General features: G+C 39.6%; 1 protein-coding gene across 1 annotated transcript in view; it reads right to left on the reverse strand.

The window, feature by feature from the left end:
• Window positions 1-19,814, reverse strand: part of BTBD8 (BTB domain containing 8) — a 105,509-nt gene that overhangs the window by 79,843 nt on the left and 5,852 nt on the right. The window contains exons 2-3 of the mRNA XM_033196924.1: window positions 16,816-17,013; window positions 2,312-2,508 (exon numbers count right to left, since the gene is read on the reverse strand). Coding sequence (XP_033052815.1) covers window positions 2,312-2,508; window positions 16,816-17,013 — 395 coding nt within the window. The remainder of the gene's footprint in view (window positions 1-2,311; window positions 2,509-16,815; window positions 17,014-19,814) is intronic.

Consider the following 19,814-nt stretch of genomic DNA (forward strand, 5'->3'; position numbering starts at 1 on the left):
TAAGATATATTTTGGCTGGGCACAGTGGCTCATGCCTATAATCCCAGCACTTTAGGAGGCTGAGGTGGGTGGACTGCCTGAGCTCAAGAGTTCAAGACCAGCCTGGGCAACGCAGGGAAACCTCATCTCTACTAAAAATACAAAATATTAGCCAGACATGGTGGTCACCCCTGTGGGCCCAGTTACTCGAGAGGCTGAGGTGGGAGGATCACTTGGGCCTGGGAGGTAGAGGTTGCAGCAAGCTGAGATCATGACGCTGTACTCTTGCTTGGGTGACAGAGTGAGACCCCATCTCATTAAAAACAATAAAGATTTAAAAAATAAAAAAATAAGGTAGACTTTAACAGATATGTTTAGTCAGTGATTGGATATGAAGCTCAAAAAAATTACAGAATACCATTTATTTAAGGGGCAGAAAGATGATAGATCAGTAAAAAAGACTGAGAATTGGCCAAGAAAGAAAATCAGGAAAGCATAGTGTCACCGAAAACAGAACTTTCAAGGAGGGCAGTATTAACAGTATGAAAGGCTGCAAAAAGGTTTATAAAATGTAGACAAAAAAATGTCTGCTAACCTGACAACTAGGAGGTTACTGGTGAACGTGGGGATTTTCCATGGAGTGATGGAGAAAACAGTCAAAAGGCAGAGGCTCTTTTCACTTAAACTCACAACTTATTTGGCCACTTTAAAGGGTTGCCATAGAGCCACAGCAGAGCTCTAGACTAGAGTAAGAAAACTGGATTTCAAATATCAGCTCTGTCAATTGCTGTGCATGACCTCAGGAAAGTCTTTTATGCTCTTTGAGTCTTAGAGTCCTATCTGGGTCTTATTGATAAAATCAGTCTGTAACACTTCCTAGGGTTTTATAAGATGAAATTAAATAAAGCATATGAATGATCTACCTCAAGGCCTAGAATGTCTATTCATTCACTCATAAACAGATATGTTGACTGTAATATAACAGGAATCTAACCAGGATAAATCAAATGAGTAATTGTTGCTTTACACACCAGTAATAAGATCCTTTAGCCCAACAAATGTTTTCAAATACAATCAATTCTGCTCTACCACTTGTTTTGAAAAAATGAGTTTGATCCAATACAATTCATGTATTAGGGAACATTTTGAGCATAACATAAATTTTGCATTTGCTTAGGTGCAAAATTCAGATGAGAAACACAAAGTTAATGCAGAAAGCTGCACTCAGTTGAACTGAGCCATGCACATACACACGCACACCTAAATACCAGATACCTCAGTTTACTGCATGTGTTATAAGACACACTCATCTATATCTGGTTTTATAAATTCCCATCTGACTTCAGATAACCAACTATTGGGAGACACTTTTCTATGAATATTTTTATGTGTCAGCATGGTCTGATCTGTCTGAGCAGAGCACCAGTAAACTTGGTTAAAGGATGATTAAACAGCAAACATGCCTTGGAAACTAGAGATATGTATTACTTCAGAAAATTGAGAAACCTTCCTCCTCTGGAAGTCATTTCCTTATATTACAGGGTAAGGAAACTACCTTCTCCTCCCCTCCCAAAGATTTCCCTTCCAAAGAAAGGTCTTTCTGTCTCTAGAGAGGAGAATGGGAAGATCTGCCAGCAACCTGTGAAAGCTTAAAGTTTCCTAATTTTGGTGTTCCTCTTCAGTGGTGCAATCCCACTGCATGGGCTGGGTAACATCAGGCCCTCACTGCAGTGCCTCACAGAGTTTAGGAGCTGAGAATTGGCACTAAGATGCTCTGCAAGTGATAAATGGTCTGTTCTCTGATCCAGGGACCTCAGGTTTTCTGTCAGAACCTCTCTCTATGCATGCATCCCTCCTTAATATTCTCTTTCCATCAATCTGCAACAACTCACAAGCTGCAACCCTTCTGAAATCCACTTCGACAAGCAAACTTCAGGCCTTTTTCATGGTAAAATGCCATATGTATTACAGTATTTATGTATTTCTTAACCATTTAATATTCATAAAACTAGGCTACCATTTTTGTTAGGGTATTAAACAGAACTGACTCTGCTAAAGCTTCTTTATCTCTACAGATTATAAGGACAATAACACAGAGGCATAGTGGCTAAAAGGAGAATTGTGAGTTATGTATGGATTTACTCATAATAAGCCTATCTCCAATTACTTGGGAAAAACTGGGAGTTAACAATACTAGTGTTTTCAGTTCTCCATGCTTATTAAAAAAAAAAAAAACCAGCAAAGTATATCTTTGAAGTATGCTTTTCTGTAACTGTACCAGAATATGATTATGTTCACGGCTATAAATAAAACTCCATAAAAAATACCTCACCATTGGAAATGAAATCGTCATCTCTGTCACTGATATCCTCTGGAATTTCATGCTTCTGAAGAGAACAATCAGATGAGTTTTTACACTGTGGAAAACTGATGTCAAGTTGCTTTTGTGATATCCCAGTCTCCACTATCTTTTTCCTAAGAATTTCCTCTTCATAGTTTTTTATGTTTCTGTTTGATGAATATATAATCCTAAAAGACAAAATATAAAATATTAATTAAATAACACTGGTGATTCTTAAAAAGGAAGAATGCTAGTTTCCTTAGTGTGCCACTTTCATATATAATACTAAACCTTCTTAATTTGGACTAACTGAAGAAAGGTCAATCTAAAACAGCAGAAACCGGCTAGGCACAGTGGCTAGCACTTGGGGAGGCCAAGGTGGGCAGACCACTTGAGGTCAGGAGTTCGAGACCAGCCTGGCCAACATGGCGAAACCCTGTCTCTACTAAAAAAATACAAAAATTAGCTGAGCGTGGTGGCAGGTGCCTGTAAGCTACTTGGGAGGCTAAGACATGAGAATCGCTTGAACCCAGGAGGCAGAGGTTGCAGGGAGCTGAGATTGTGCCACTGCACTCCAGCCTGAGTGACAGAGCAACACTCCATCTCAAAAAATAATAATAATAACAAAAAATAAATAAAATAAAACAGCAGAAGTTGGGTGTGACGGCTCATGCCTGTAATCCTAACATTTTGGGAGGCCAAGGCAGGAGGATTGCTTGAGCTCAGGAGTTCAAGAGTAGCCTGGGCAATATAGTGAGACCTCATCTTTACAAAACATTTAAAAACTTAGAAGGGTGTGGTGGCGTGTACCTGTAGTCCCTGCTACTTGGGTGGCTGAGGTGGGAGGATTATCTAAGCTCTGCAGGTCAAGCTGCAGTGAGTTGTAGTCATGCCACTGCACTCCAGTCAGGGCAACAGAGTGAAATCCTGTCTCAAAAATAAGTAAATAAAAATAAAAAATAAACAGCAGAAACTTTGAAAAGTAGTCTATAAAAATGTTAAATGCTAAAAAGTAATATATAATGCCAAAAAATTGAACTCGTGGCTGCCGTTGGCTGCCCACATTGACTGCCACCTCATCCCTGGAACCTTTGATGCCTCTGTTTCCCCTTGGGGGACTGCGTGGCAGATGGAGGTTCCCCAGCTCCTGTTGGGGCAGTGAGCACTATGTCTGTGGTAGCTGTCATGGATATTTCAGGAGCTGTCTTCTTCCGTGCGAATTCTGTCATGCTTCAGTAAAATTATTCCAGAGATTTGCTTGGAAGGCATTGCTTTTACCGAGATGGCATAAATGGCTAAGGTTCAGCAACCATCAATGGTCAAGTATCCATGCACGTGGCCTGAGTTGATCCCTATGCCCTTCAGAGCTTGGGATATGAGACTGAAAATGACAACGCAGAATATTCCTGAGAGAGAACTATCCTGTGATGTAGAAACAACTCAGGATTAGAAAACTAAACATCGTATGTTCTCACTCATAAATGGGAGCTAAGCTATGAGGATGCAAAAGCATAAGAATGATACAATGGACATTGGGGATTGGTGGGGGAAAGGGTGGAAGGAGGGTGAGGGATAAAAGACTACAAATTGGGTACAGTGTATACTGCTTGGGTGATGGGTCCACCCAAATCTCAGAAATTACCACTAAAGAACTTATCAATGTAACCAAACACCACCTGTTCCCCCACAAACCTATGGAAATAAATCAAAACAAAAAATAATGCCAGCCAGGCACGGTGGCTTACACCTGTATTCCCAGTACTTTGGGAGGCCGAGGCGAGCGAATCACGAGGTCAGGAGTTTGAGACCAGTCTGACCAACATGGTGAAATCCCGTCTCTACTAAAAATACAAAAAATTAGCCGGGCGTGGGTTGCCTGTAATCCCAGCTACTTGGGAGGCTGAGTCAGGAGAATCACTTGAACCCAGGAAGCAGAGCTTGCAGTGAGCCAAGATCATGCCACTGTACTCCAGCCCAGGTGACAGTGTGAGACTCCATCTCAAAAATAATAATAATAATAGTGCCAAAGAAAGTAGATAATCTAGATGAAATGGATAATTCCAAGAAAGACACAAACTACCAAACCTGACTCAAGAAGAAACAGTATCTGAGTAGACCTATTAACAAGTAAAGGGATTGAATTAGTAATCAAAATCTTCCCGCAAAGAAAAAAAACAGAACCAGATAGCTTGACTGGTAGATTCTACCAAATGTTTAATAATTAACACCAATCCTTCACACATTTTTCCAAAAACACAGGAGAGGAAGGAACATTTCCCAACTCATTCTATGAGGCCAGTATTACTAATACAAAAGTGGACAAAGGCACCACAAGGAAAGAAAAACATAGTCCAACATTCCTTATTAGTGCAAATTTTAAAAACCCTCAACAAAATAATTTTAAACTGAATCCAGCAGCATATAAAAAGGATTATATACCATGACAAAAAGATTTATCTCAGGAATTCAGAAAATTAATGTTATACACCATACCAGTAAAATAAAGGACAAAAACCACATGATCACTTCAACCAATGCAGAAAAATCATTTGACAAAGTCCAACACGCTGTCATGATAAAACATTCAACAAACTAGGAATAAAAGAGAATGTCCTCAACTTGATAAAGGACATCCATGAAAAACCCACAGTTGACATCATACTTTAATGGTAACTGAAAGCTTTCTTCCTAAGCTCAGCAAGGATGTCTGTTCTTAACACTTCTTTCAACATTTTATAGGAGGTTTTAGCCAGGGCAATTAGGCAAGAAAAATAAATAAAAGGTATCCACATGGTAAAGAAATAAGTAAAGCTATCTTTATTTATAGATGACAAATTTGTATATATAAAATCCTTGGAAATCCACAAAAAAAAACCACTGAACAAGTTTAGCAAGGTTGCAGGATACAGGATCAACATGTAAAAATCAATTGTGTTTTTATATACTAGCAATGAACAATCAAAAATGAAATTAGAAAATAATTCCATTTACAATAGTATTCTAAAAAATAAAATAGCAGGAACATATTTAACAAAAGAAGTATAAGACATTCATTGAAAGCTACAAAACAATGTCGAAAGCAACTAAATAAATGGAAACACATTTCGTGTTCATGGATTAGATGACTTAATATTGTTAAGACAGTAGTACTTTCTGAATTGACCTACAGATTAAATGCAATCCCTATTAAAATTCTAGCTGACTTTTTTCTGGGTTTTTTTTTTTTTTTTTCAGAAACTGACAAGCCAATCCTCAAATTCAAATGGAAATGCAAGGGGCCCAGAATAGCCAAAACAATCTTGCAAAGAACAAAGTTGGTGGATTCACACTTCTCAATTTTCTAAGCTTCCTACAAAGCTACAGTAATCAAGACTGTGTGGTACTAGCATAAGAATGGTGGACATGTAGATCCGTAGAATAGAACTGAGTCTAGAACACACATTTATGGGCAACTAATTTTTGACAAGAGTGTCCAGAAAATAATACAATGGGGAAAGAACAGTCTCCTCTATAAATGGTGCTGAGACAACGAAACACCCAAATGCAAAAGAATGAAGTTAGACCCTAACCTCATACCATGTACAAAAATTAACTCAGAATAGATCAAAGACCTAAATGGAAAAGCTAAAAGTATGAAACTGTTATAAGTAAATACAGGCATAAATCTTCATGACCTTGGTGTCTTAGATATGATATCAAAAGCACAGTGACAAAAGAAAAGATAAAGTGGAAAATCACACAAATTAAAGATGTTTGATTTCCAGAATACTCTAAAAGAGAACCCACAGAATGAGAGAAAACTTCTGCAAATCATGTCTGATAAGAGTCTGGTATTCCAGTATATACACAGAACTCTTAAAGCACAATAAAGAGAACCCAATTTTACAATGGGCAAAGGATGTGATTAGTTTTCTAAAGAATATGTAAAAATAACTGATAAGTATACAAAAATTGCTCAAGATCATTAGCTATCATGGGAATACAAATGATTAGCTATCATGGGAATGCAAATGAAAACAATAAGATACCAGTTTACATCCACTAGGATAGGTATAATTTTTTTTTAAAAAAAGAGGTAACATGTTGAGAATATGGAGAAATTGGAAATTTTGTACATGCTGGTGGTAATGTAAAATGGTACAGTCATTTTGGAAAAGAGTCTGTCAGTTCCTGAAAAGATTACTATATGACCCAGTAATTACACTCCTAGGTATATAAGAGACTTGAAAATGTATGTTCACACAAAAAATTTATACATAAATGTTCATAGCGGATTTATTCATAACAGCCAAAAAGTTGAAATAACCCAAAAGCCTATCATCTGATAACTGGGCAAACAAAATATAGTATATCCATATGTAGGGGAAAATAGGTAACATAGCAGGCCTGACTGCTATACCTTGAAAGATTTAGTTATAAGCTTGGCCCTTGGCTGATATCTGGAAACATGGATTTGGGCAGTATTCTTAGCATTCTCTAAATGTAAAGGTGGCTCATTCTGTCTAAACGGTTTATGCAAGCAATAGTTTATGCTGAACACAGACTTTCCTCCTGGGAGTTGGAATTCGGGTATACGTTGGGCGGGAGTGCCTACGTTACCAATTCCCAATAAAAAACCCTGGGCATTGAGCTTCTAATGAGTGTCTCTTGTTGGCAACATTTCAGAAGCATTGTCACAACTCATTGCTGGGGAAATTAGGCATGTCCTCTGTGATCCCACTGGGAGAAGACCCTTGGAAACTTATGCCTTGATTTTCATGAACTTTGCCCCACGCAGCTTTTCCCTTTGTTTCTTTTCTCTGTAGTAAATCATAGCCTTTAGCATGACTATACGCTGAGTACTGAGTCCTCTCAGCAAATCATCAAACCTGAGGATGATCCTATGACCCCTGATTTATCATATAATAAAATATTCAGCCATAAAGGGAATAAAGTATTGATACATGCCACAACATAGATGAACTGTGAAAATATCATGTTGAGTTTAGAAAGCCAGACGTAAAAGGCCATATATTGTACAATTCCATTTATATGAAATGACCAGAATAGGCAAATCCTTAAAGACAGAAAGTAGGTTGTTCACCAGGGGCTGGGTGAAGGAGGAAATAGGGGTGGCTGCTAAGGGCTATGGGGCTTCTTTCTGGGATGATGAAGACATTCTGGAATTAGTGATGCTGGTGGCACAACACTGTGAATATATTAAAACCACTGACTCATATACTTTAGAATGGTCAGTTTTATAGTATGTGAATATTACATCTATTAAAAAAAAGAGTAAAGCCGGGTGCAGTGGCTCAAGCCTGTAATCCCAGCACTTTGGGAGGCCAAGGCGGGCGGATCACGAGGTCAGGAGATCGAGACCATCTTGGCTAACACGGTGAAACCCCGTCTCTACTAAAAATACAAAAAATTAGCCGGGCGTGGTGGCGGGCGCCTGTAGTCCCAGCTACTCGGAGGCTGAGGCGGGAGAATGGCATGAACCCGGGAGGCAGAGCTTGCAGTGAGCCGAGATTGCGCCACTGCACTCCAGCCTGAGCGACACAGCCAGACTCCATCTCAAAAAAAAAAAAAAAAGAGTAGACGGGAGGAAAGGAATTGGTGAGGGTGTGATAGATAATTCTTGAGGAGCTTTGATGTGAAAAGGAGCAGAGCATTAGGTAATTTAGCTGGTGGAGTATTAGCTGAAAGTGAAAGCAGGTCAGAAAAGAGTCATTTTTTAGGTAGGGGAGAAAATACCATGCTTAGGTGAGGAGATCTAAGACAGAAGAAGTTTTCTGTGGAAAGATGAAAACTGCTGGAACAATGTCCCTGACTAGGTGAAATGGAATAGAATGAGATCTGGTGGACAAATAGAGGATTTGATTTTAAAAGCACTGACAGTTCATCAGTAATAACAGGGAGGAAAATAAAGCATATAGGTACAGATGCAAATATGTGCATACATATGGAAGAAGTTTGTAAAAGTTCTCACTGCTTTGACTTTCTCAGTGAAATAGAAAGCAGGTCATCAAAAGTGAGAATGAAGAGGAACAGCTGAAGTTTCAGAGAAGAGAAGTATAAAATGATACTCCAAGAAAGTGGGAACTCCAATAGGACTAGGGAAATATAGGTGATTGGCCACACACTATGGCTCATACCTGTAATCTCAGCACTTTGGGAGGATAAGGTGGGAGGGCTGCTTAAGCCCAGGAATTCTAGACTAGCCTGGGCAACACAGCAAGACCCCATCTCTACAAAAAACAGAAAAATTAGCCGGGTGTGGTGGCATGCACCTGTAGTCCCAGCTACTCAGGAGGATCACTTGAGTGCAGGAATTCAAGGTTACAGTGAGCTATGAACGCACCACCACACTCCAGCCTAGGCAACAGAATAAAATGCCATCTCTAAAAAAAAAAAAAAAAAAAAAGAGGAAATACAGGTGATTGCATGTAGTATGACTAACAGCACTAAGTGCCTACTGGTGGTTAGCATGACTGTGTTTTTCCAGCCACATTCAGCTGTGTGAATGTAGAAGTGGGGAGGTCAGAGTTGAATGTAAGATTTGAAGTTTTGACATACAAATCAAATTCAAAGGGAACAACAGAGTTGAAGCTGTATGCAAAGGGGGTAATACAATGATAGTGAAAGGCATTTAAGCTGAGTAAGGAGGGAAATGAGGACGTAAGAGGATAAGAGAAAATTTAAATGTAGGCTGAGCTTGATGCCTGTAATTCCAGGACTTTGGGAGGCTGAGGTGGGTGGATCACTTGAGGTCAGGAGTTTGAAACCAGCCTGGCCAACATGGTGAAACCCTGTCTCTACTAAAAACACAAAATTAGTTTGGCATGGTGATGGGCGCCTGTAATCCCAGCTATTTGTGAGACTGAGGCACAAGAATTGCTTAAGTCTTGGAGGCAGAGGTTGCAGTGAGCCAAGATCACACCACTGCCCTCTAGCCTGGGTGACAGAACAAGCCTCTATCTCAGACAAAAAAAAAAAAAAGTAGTATGATTAACTACACCAGGACCTGCAATTAATGAATTTAAGTCCTAAAGGGAATAAGCTAGAAAGACAGGAGGTAGAAGTTAGAGAGTAAGATTCTTAGAATCAAGATGATGGGAGGCTGCAGTTATTGATAGCAGCACTATTTAGGATTTGACATGGCAGTGAGTAGTTGAGGTAGAATGGATAACAAGATTACTGGAAGACAGGATTGAAGGCACTGAGAGACCATGTTACTGGAAACATCTATATAGCAATTGCAATTACTAAAACATATGCTTAGGAAAATTGACAATAGTAGCTAAAATCTTTATGGAAGGAGGACTGAACTGGTGGTCTGTAGATGACTGTCCTATTGTATCGACTAGTAAAATGAGATTCAATGATAGGGGAGTAAGAAGGAAGGAAGCAAGGACATTCCTGAGTGTTTAAAATGTACCAGAATTTTGGTGTTATTCAGGTATAGTGAGCCCAACAGATCAGGGGACAATTGCCATCGAAAAGATAATTTGTTAGCTATAATTTACAAGAGGAGGGGGCACACCATACAGGGCCACACAGGGAAGCAACAGGGTTGGTCAGAAGGAGCAAGGGGAAAGCATGGACAAAAGCCTTTATTGGAGTTTTCAAGAGAAGGAATAAGCAAGGCAAGGTAAGCAACTGAACAGGATCAGGACTGGATTGTTTGAATAACGTTGGCTGGCTCTGGTCTACAGGAGTGATCCCTACTTGTCTGGTACTTGGCTATAGGGAGATTAGGGGGAAAGAATATTATCTCCTGGAATATAAGAAGCAGATAGAGGCCAGGCGCGGTGGCTCAAGCCTGTAATCCCAGCACTTTGGGAGGCCGAGACAGGTGGATCACGAGGTCAGGAGATCTAGACCATCCTGGCTAACATGGTGAAACCCCGTCTCTACTAAAAAAAACTACAAAAAACTAGCCGGGCGAGGTGGCGGCGCCTGTAGTCCCAGCTACCCGGGAGGCTGAGGCAGGAGAATGGCGTGAACCCGGGACGCGGAGCTTGCAGTGAGCTGAGATCCGGCCATAGCACTCCAGCCTGGGTGACAGAGCAAGACTCCGTCTCAAAAAAAAAAAAGAAGCAGATAGAGAATGTGGATATACGGGTGGATATATAGGTGGGTCCCTGTACTTGGGATTGGCTGGTTCACAGGCAAGTCATTTACTATATCTAGGAATTAGCGAACCTTGGAAGGGGCAGTCTTTTCCCCCAACCCCATCAGCAAGACCCCAGATACCAGAAAGAAAATACAACAAGGAAGACACCTATTCCAACCACTGTCAATCCTTGTAGCATAAGGGATGAGGGAGAGACAATGGCCACCGCCAGAGAAAGCTTGCAGAGGAAACAATTTCATTTGTCTGTGCAGTTTTATGTACTTACCTGATTGAGACTTTATCCTGGCATCTCGTCCAGCTCTTGATGTTAAACTAAACATTCAAAGGTCCTCCCTCTTTTCTTTCCCTTTCACATGCATACACACTCTCACAACAATAACCAGGTTAGTCTTCTTGGGAAATCAGATTTTTATGATCCTGAATTGAATTTTAATCATGAGGTCATAAAGCAAGCACAACTTTCCACTGACAATCATTTGAGCTATATCTTGAAGTCACTGCATATAAAACAACTTTTCAAAGGCTGTATTTCACATTCTAACTCAAGTGCACAAAGTGCACACCAAAAGGCTAAAATAAGTAGTACCATAAAAGACTATTTGAAGATCTTTATCCATGACTTAAAAAGAAAGGATGTGAACTGAAGAGACTTACAAGGACTGAATTTCACAAAGCAAAAATTCAAGAAATTATTTTATCAGAATTTTTACTAGAAGAAATTTTCATGTCAACATTTTCCATTGTACTCCCTTCCTTTTGCCTTCTTTTCATACAGACAAATGTCAAAGCAATCTGCTTTGAAAGCAAAAAAAGGGTACATCACAAGGGCTTTCTATGTGCAAGACACTACATGAGGCACCAATGGAGATGTGCACATCAATGAGACAATCTAATCTCAAGGAGCTTACATAATCACAGACACACACGACTAACCTAATACAAAACAGAACATGATTAAGTGCTTAAAATAGAGCACTGTGAAGTGCTATGAAGCACACAGCCAGCCACTCCAACTACTTTCTTTGAAATGAGAAAACTGAGGCTAAAAAACAGTAAAACAAGATAATGCACAGCCAGAAGGCAGATCTGTCTTATTGCCAAGTCCAGTGCTTCCTTCACTCTCTCATACTGGGTCTAATTCAATATTTTCTAATCACTTGCAACGATAACAAATAAAGGATATCATTGATGTAATGTCTCCCTTTCTCTAATGTATAAAAATCTGATCTATGCCAAGGATCTTCTTTTAAACATACACTCAACAGCTGAAGAAGTGTATAATTTCATAGCACCTGCTATTATGAATAATGCAATAATCATGAGCTCATAAAGCAAGTACAACTTTCCACTGAATCATTTGAGCCATATCTGCAGTCACTACCTATAAAACAATCTTATTCAGTGCTTACCATATGCCCAGGCCACTGTGCTAAGTGCTTTATAACCATCACATTTAACCATCACAACACCACTATAAGTATTATTAATGTGCCCATTTTTCAGATGAGGAAACTAATGGTGAGTGATTAGTCTAAGTTCACACAGAAGTGGTAGAACTGGCTTCACCACAAAGCTTGTTCTTATAACAATTCTCTATCACCTACTAGGAGAAAAAAGTGTACACTTTAAAATTGGTATTTTGGCTGGGTGCGGTGGCTCACACCTGTAACCCCAGCACTATGGGAGGCCAAGGTGGGCAGATCACCTGAGGTTGGGAGTTCGAGACCAACCTGACCAACATGGAGAAACCCCGTCTCTAATAAAAATACAAAATTAGCCAGGCATGGTGGCACATGCCTGTAATCCCAGCTACTTAAGAGGCTAAGGCTGGAGAATCACTTGAGCCAGGAGGTGAAGGCTACATACAGTGAGCCGAGATCATGCCATTGCACCCTAGCCTGGACAACAAGAGCGGAACTCCTGTCTCAAACAAAACAAAACAAAACAAAACAAAAATTGGTATTTCAAACTCAATGATGAGCATATAACCTGTACTGAAAAACGATAATGATTTTCTAAGCTGTACTTAAAGTATCTGCTTAAATTATAGTATATTATTTTAATGAACACAGGTAGCCGAAGTTAGGCAATTTTCCATTTATGCTTTCCATAGGAGCTTCACACATGAAACAGAAACAATAAAGAGAAAAGTCACTAAAGCAACTGCTAAAGCATAAAATGAATAAGCCAATCACATAAATACACTTAAAATATAATTATCCAAAGATAATTTTCTATACTAATGTAAACGTCATTTTGATTATAGGCAAAAACCATGTCAGCAAATAACTAAAAGACTGGCATTTAAAAAATTTCTGGGATATAACGACAGATATTCCAGAAGTTTTTTAGACATATAAAAGATACATAAGGACATAAAAACACAAAAATCCAACTGACTTCTCATAAAAGCCAAAACAGATAAGTGGCACTGGCATTAAGGACAGACATACAAACTGGTGGAATAGAACTGAGAAACCAGAAATAAACCCTCACATTTATGGGTGAATTAACTTAGGCTGCCATAATGAAATACCATAGACTAAGTAGCTTAAACAACAGAAATGTATTTCTCAGTTTTCGGAGGCTAGAAGACCAAGATGAAGTGCCAGTATGTTGGGTTCTAGTAAGGGCTCCCTGGCTTCCAGACACCATTGCCTCACTGTGTCCTTGGATGGCAGGGATACAGTAAGTATGCACACAAACTCTCTGGAGCCTCTTCTTTTTTACTTTTCTTTTTTTTTTTTTTTGGAGACGGTCTCACTCTGAGGCCCAGGCTGGTGCAGTGGCATGATCTCAGCTCACTACTCTGCCTCTGGGCTCAAGTGATCCTCCCACCTCAGCCTCCTGAGTAGCCAGGACTATTAGCTGCACACCATCACATCCAGCTAATATTTTGTATTTTTGGTAAAGATTGGGTTTTGCCATGTTGCCCAGGTTGGTCTCAAACCCCTGGACTCAAGTGATCCACCCGCCTCTGCCCCCGCAAAGTGCTGGGACTACAGACATGAGTCACTGTACCCACCCTAAGTCTTCTTATACAGGCACTAATCCTCATGAAGACCCCACCCTCATGAACTCATCTCAACCTATCTCCCAAAGGCCCGATCTCCATCTGCTATCACACTGAAGGCTAAGGCTTCAACATATAAATTTTGGGTGGAGACAACTGCAGTCCACAGCAATGGGCAACTCATTTTCAGTAAGTGTCTAGACAATCCAAGAAAAAGAAAGGAGAGGAGGAGGAAAAATGGGTGCTGTGACAACGGCATATCTGCATACAAAAGAATGAAGCTAGACCCCTTCCTTACATGATACATGGCAATTAACTCAAAATGGATCAAAGACCTACATGTAAGAGCTAAAAATATAAAAACATTAAATTCTTAGAAGAAAATATAGGAGTAACCTGGGCATCATGGCACATGCCTGTAATCTCTGCTACTCGGGAGACTCACGTGAGCCCAGGAGTTAAGAGTCCAGCCTACGAAACACAGCAAAACCCTGTCTCAAAAAAAAATATACATACACACACATAAACATACACATACACACACACACACACATACACACACACACGAGTGTATTAGTTCGTTCTCACACTGCTATCAAGAACTACCTGAGACAGTGTAATTTATAATGAAAAGAGGTTTAATTGACTCCCAGTTCCCCAGGCTGTACAGGAAGGCATGGAAGCATAGCTGGGGAGGCCTCATGAAACTTACAATCAAGGCAGAAGGCGAAGAAGAAGGAAGCACATCTTACATGGTCAAAGAAGGAGGAAGAGCTCTAGAGAACAAGGAGGAGGTGCTACACACTTGTAAATAACCAGATCTCCTTAGAACTCACTATCACAAGAACATCAAGGGGGAAATCCATCCCCATGATCCAGTCACCTCCCACTAGGCCCCTCCTCCAATACTGGGGATCACAATTTGACATGAGATTTGGGTGGAGACACAAATCCAAACCATATTAATGAGGAAATCCTCAAGACCATAGATTAGGCAATGGTTTCTTAGCCATCACACCAAAGGCACAGTGACAAAAGAAAAATTACATAAGCTAGACTACATAATTTTTTTTTTTTTTTTTTGAGATGGAGTCTTGCTCCGTCACTGAGGCTGGAGTGCAATGGTACAATCTCAGCTCACTGCAACCTCCACCTTCTGGGTTCGAGTGATTCTCCTGCCTCAGCTTCCCAAGTAGCTGGGATTACAGGCATGCACCACCATGCCCAGCTAACTTTTTCGTATTTTTAATGGAGACGGGGTTGCCGTCTGTTGGCCAGGCTGGTCTTGAACTCCTGACCTCAGGAGATCTGCCCACCTCAACCTCCTAAAGTGCTGGGATTACAGGCATGAGCCACTGCACCTGGCCTGACTACATAAGAATTTAAAACTTTTGTGTCATAAATGATACCATCGTGAAAGTGAAAAGACAACCCAGAGAATAGGAGAAAATATTTATAAATCATATTTGTGATAAGAGTCTAACATTACAGAATATATAAAGAACACTTAGAAGTCAATAATATAAAGAGTGCCCAATTTCAAAATGGGCAAAGGATGTAGATAGTTCTCCAGAGACATAAAAATGGCAAATAAGCACATGATAATACGCTCAACATCATGAGTCATCAGGGAAATACAAATAAAAACTACAATGAGATACCAGTTCACATCCACAAAGAGGGTAATAATAAAAAATACAGAAGAAAATAACAAGTATGTTGAGGATGTGGAGAAACTGAAGCCCTCTTACATTGCTAGTGGGAATGTAAAATGTTATAGCCAGTTTGGAAAACGGTTTAGAAGTTCCTCAAAAGGTTAAACATAGTTACTATATACATGACCCAGCAATTCCACTCCTAGGTATATACTCAAGAAAAGTAATAACACAGGTTCACAGAAAAATTTGTATATAAGTGTTACAGCAGCATTATTCATCATAGCCAAAAAGTACTAATAGAAACAATTTAAATGGCAACGAATGGATTAACAAAATGTGGATGAGCCATACAATGAAATATTATGCAACAACAAAAAGAAATGAAATACAGAATGAAGATTAAGTTAAACTGGTTTCTCCCATTATTTAGCTGATGACAATTCTGAGTTAAAACATGAATCTCCAAGATGTTCTGTTCTGAAAAAACAATTTGACCAAATACAAGTTACTATGGTCTGAATGTTTGTGTCCCCCCATCCCCAAAATTCATATGACGAAACTTAATCCCCAATGTGGTGGTATGAAGAGGTGGGACATTTGAGAGATGATTAGGTCATGAGGGCTCCATCCTCACAAATGAGATTAGTGCTCTTATAAAAAAGACCCAAGAGGCCGGGCACGGTGGCTCAAGCCTGTAATCCCAGCACTTTGGGAGGCCGAGACGGGCGGATCACGAGGTCAGGAGATCGAGACCATCCTGGCTAACACGGTGAAACCCCGTCTCTACTAAAAAATACAAAAAAATTAGCCTGGCGAGATGGCGGGCGCCTGTAGTCCCAGCTACTTGGGAGGCTGAGGCAGGAGAATGGCGGGAACCTGGGAGGCGGGGCTTGCAGTGAGCTGAGATCCGGCCACTGCACTCCAGCCTGGGCGACAGAGCGAGACTCCGTCTCAAAAAAAAAAAAAAAAAGACCCAAGAAAGTTTGTTAATCCCTTTTGCCATGTGAGGACACAGAGATGATGCTGTCTTCAAGTAACTAACCCTTACCAGGCACTGAATCTGCTGGCACCCTGATCTTGGACTTCCCAGGCTCCCGAACTGTGATCAATACATTTCTGTTGTTCACCAATTACCTAGTCTAAGGTATTTTGTTATAGCAGCCCAAATGGATTAAAACATAAGCCATGAGAATAAAAACAGTTATGATGTTATATTTTTATAAGTATGCATAAAGTTTCACATACCAACAATACAGAAGTCAGTACGTAGCAATGGTTCTCAACAGGGGGCAATCAGAACCTCCAGAGGACATCTGGCAATGTCTGGAGGTATTTGGGTCTCAACTAAACATCCTAAAATGCACAGCACTGTCCCCACAACAAATAATTATACAACCTGAAATGCCACTAGTGCCACTACTGAGAAATCCTGGAATAGAATAATTCATTTAAATTACTACAGAGCACACCATTTCCCCTTTCTCAGGATCAGTCTTAGCTTAATGCTTAGCCTCTACCAGTACTAAGCTTCTAATATTAACACTTAGCCTCTATTAACACTAATTACTAAGATAATTTGGAATTTAAGTGAATGGATTTTTCTTATCAGGTTACAAAATACATATGAAAATATATTAAATAAAAACACACATGTTGAAAATAAGCAATTACATATTAGACTTACATGGATAAAGAAAGCACTTACTGTAAAAACGTTCTAAATTCTAAAGCTTCAACATTCTCCACAGCAACAGGCTCCTGATTTGTTAAACTATTTGATGTCTGTCCAAGAGTATGAAAATAGAAGTCAGGAACTCTTGCTAAAAGGACTGCTTTGTGTGCTTTGAACAAAGTACAACCCACAGAGAAGGTAACATCTGTATGGAATTCTTCCCTTAGAAGCCTATAAGGAATAAAAAGGAATCATAGTTTAATTAGTGATGCTAAGAAACATATACATATTTTTATAAAGTAGGTTTAAAAATAACACATAAGCTAAAAAATACAGAGGCAACATAAAGTTAATATAAAAATGAGTTTGTCCTCAGTTCATTCCAAAGAACATTGTTTAATATTGGCTTAGAGCCTAATTTTCTAAAATTCATAGGGAAAACAAACATAATTTCACTAAAAGAGTAAGACTACTGTTTCAAAATATTTTTTCTTATGAATTCCTTCTGATAATAAAAAATTATTTTCTGCTACTTATGTTGATTTGCCTTTAGATGTACTACCTTCTTTAGATTTATTTTTAAAATGCAAAGTTGATATGATCTTTAATTATTTAAAAGAATCAATGTTTTAAAATCTTACTTAAATTGAAGCCAAAAAAAAAAAGCTAATAGTCAATGACAGCAACAAACCACACATGTCAGTAGAAAATTCAGGTTAGAAACTGGTACTTAGTTCTGGCTAATGTTAATTACCAAGTCAGAAATCCAGGTGTGGCTGTCAAAAATGTGACATTTAGTCTCTTTTCCTGTCTCCCACTCCCACAAATAGAATTATGCTCTAATCTATCATTAAATGATGGATTCATGAGGTAAACCCTTTCAAATCCCTTTGTTAATGTACAGACATAGTTACTGTAAAGCCCACTGATTACATGTATCCGTGAGTGATAGAAGAATAGAAATCAACATAACAGAAAATGTCATAATATAATCTTTTGTCTCTTTGCAGTAACTATATATTTTACTCTCTAAATATTAAATAATACTTCATATCACTATAGCAATATCATCAGCAAGGTACGTATTCTCAGAGGACTTCTGTATTACAGGATATGTAAAACTGGCAATCACACCAGTACACTACAGGAGGTACAAGTAACGGATAAAGATATCCATTACAGTGAAAGCTTAGAAAGTTGCCAATGACACTCATACTCCCCCAGCAGCAAGTTAATGGCTCCTTCCTCTAATCCCATCAGACTCAGTGCATACCTCTATTATAGTATTTCTGTCATTGCATCATTATATTTACATATCTTTCTCCCTACTAGACAATGAACTCCCCAAGGGCAAAAACTGTATCTTCAGGATACAGCAAGAGTTCAATATCTGCTTATTGAATGATCCTATTTTACCCTAGACAAAACAAATGCTTCAGAGCACAAAAGCTTTCAGAACCTTGAAAATAATGGCCAAACAGATGCATCTTAGTTTGGTCAATATTTTCAATAAATTATTTTCATAAGTAATTTTTAAAGTTACCCAAAAATGCGTTGGGCTCTCAAACTTTAATTGAAACAGAAACTGTACAAACACTCAATTTGTTCCTTCCTCCCACCCTCCTTCCCCCATCCCACCCCTCAAGTGAATAAGGAAGCACTGCAACTGGTAGCCATACAACCATTGGCAGGGAATCCACCTTGCTGCTAATGGATGCTCATGAGTACCTGCTAAATGGGGGGAAAAAAAGTGTGTATAAAATTGTCAATGTGAAAATACAGTGCTTTTTATTTGATAGAACCACTTTTATCAGTTTCAAGTATATTTTATATCTGTTACAAATCTGAAAATCTGATTCAGACTGGCTTAAACATTAAGGAGTTTACTGGCTCATCAAATAGTAAAGTCCAGAGGAAGGACAGATTGGAGCAAAGTCTCAATGATGCCAAGGCCCAGCTTCTTTCCATTTCATATCTTTGCCAACTACTGTATTCACCTATCTTAGTCCATTTGTGCTGCTGTAATAGAATACCTCAGGATAGGTAATTTATAATGAACAAACATTTATTGGTTCACAATTCCGGAGGCGGGGAAGTCCAACATTAAGGTGCTACCATCTGCAAGGGTCTTCTTGCTAAGTCATCACATGGTAGAAGGATAAAGGATAAAAGGGAGCAAGAAAGAGCCAAATTCATCCTTTTATAACACTACCAATCTCACCCACAAGGGTGGAGCCCTCTTGGTTTAATCATTTCTTAAGGGTCCTACCTCTTGATACTGCTACAATGGCAATTAAATTTCTTTTTCTTTTTTTTTTTGAGACACAGTCTTGCCCTGTTGCCTAGGCTGGAGTGCAGTGGTACCATCTCGGCTCATTGCAACCACCACCACCCGAGCTCATGGGATCCTCTCACCTCAGCCTCCCAAGTAGCTGGGACTACAGGCAAGCATCACCACACCTGGATAATTTTTGTATCTTTTGTAGAGACAGGATTTTGCCATGTTTCCCTGGCTGGTCTTAAACTCCTGAGTGTTGGGGAAAAGCTGAGTGTCAGGAAAAAAGCTGAGGCAGGGCTTGCATGTCTGATAGAATGTAAAAGAATCTTGGAACATGTCTGGGGTCCAGGGTCTAAAACCCCTCGTTGCCTTTGGAACACCAAGCTCTGTGCTGAAGGGTGGAAGGCTGCCCTGCCGCACCACAATCTAAGCCCAGGGCATTAAACCCCTCATGGCTTGGATGGAATCCAGGGCTCAGGGCATAAAACCCCTCATGGTCTCTGGCTCCTTGCTTCTAGCCTCCCAGGCTCATAGATCAATTGTATCCTAAACTAGACCAACATGTTTCCCATTATCTCAAGTAGCAGAACATGTTCCATATGCTTCAAAGAAAATGCTAAACCATCAGAACTGTAGATCATGCACTTGATACACTGCTTTCTTTCAACCCCCACATCCTTACCACCTGCTTGTTTGATCGCCAATAAATAGTGCAGGCTTCCAGAGTTCAGGGCCCTCACAGCCTCCATACTAG

The sequence above is a fragment of the Trachypithecus francoisi genome, unplaced genomic scaffold (assembly GCF_009764315.1).
Source record: "Trachypithecus francoisi isolate TF-2019V2 unplaced genomic scaffold, Tfra_2.0 Lachesis_group5, whole genome shotgun sequence".
Lineage (NCBI taxonomy): Eukaryota > Metazoa > Chordata > Mammalia > Primates > Cercopithecidae > Trachypithecus > Trachypithecus francoisi.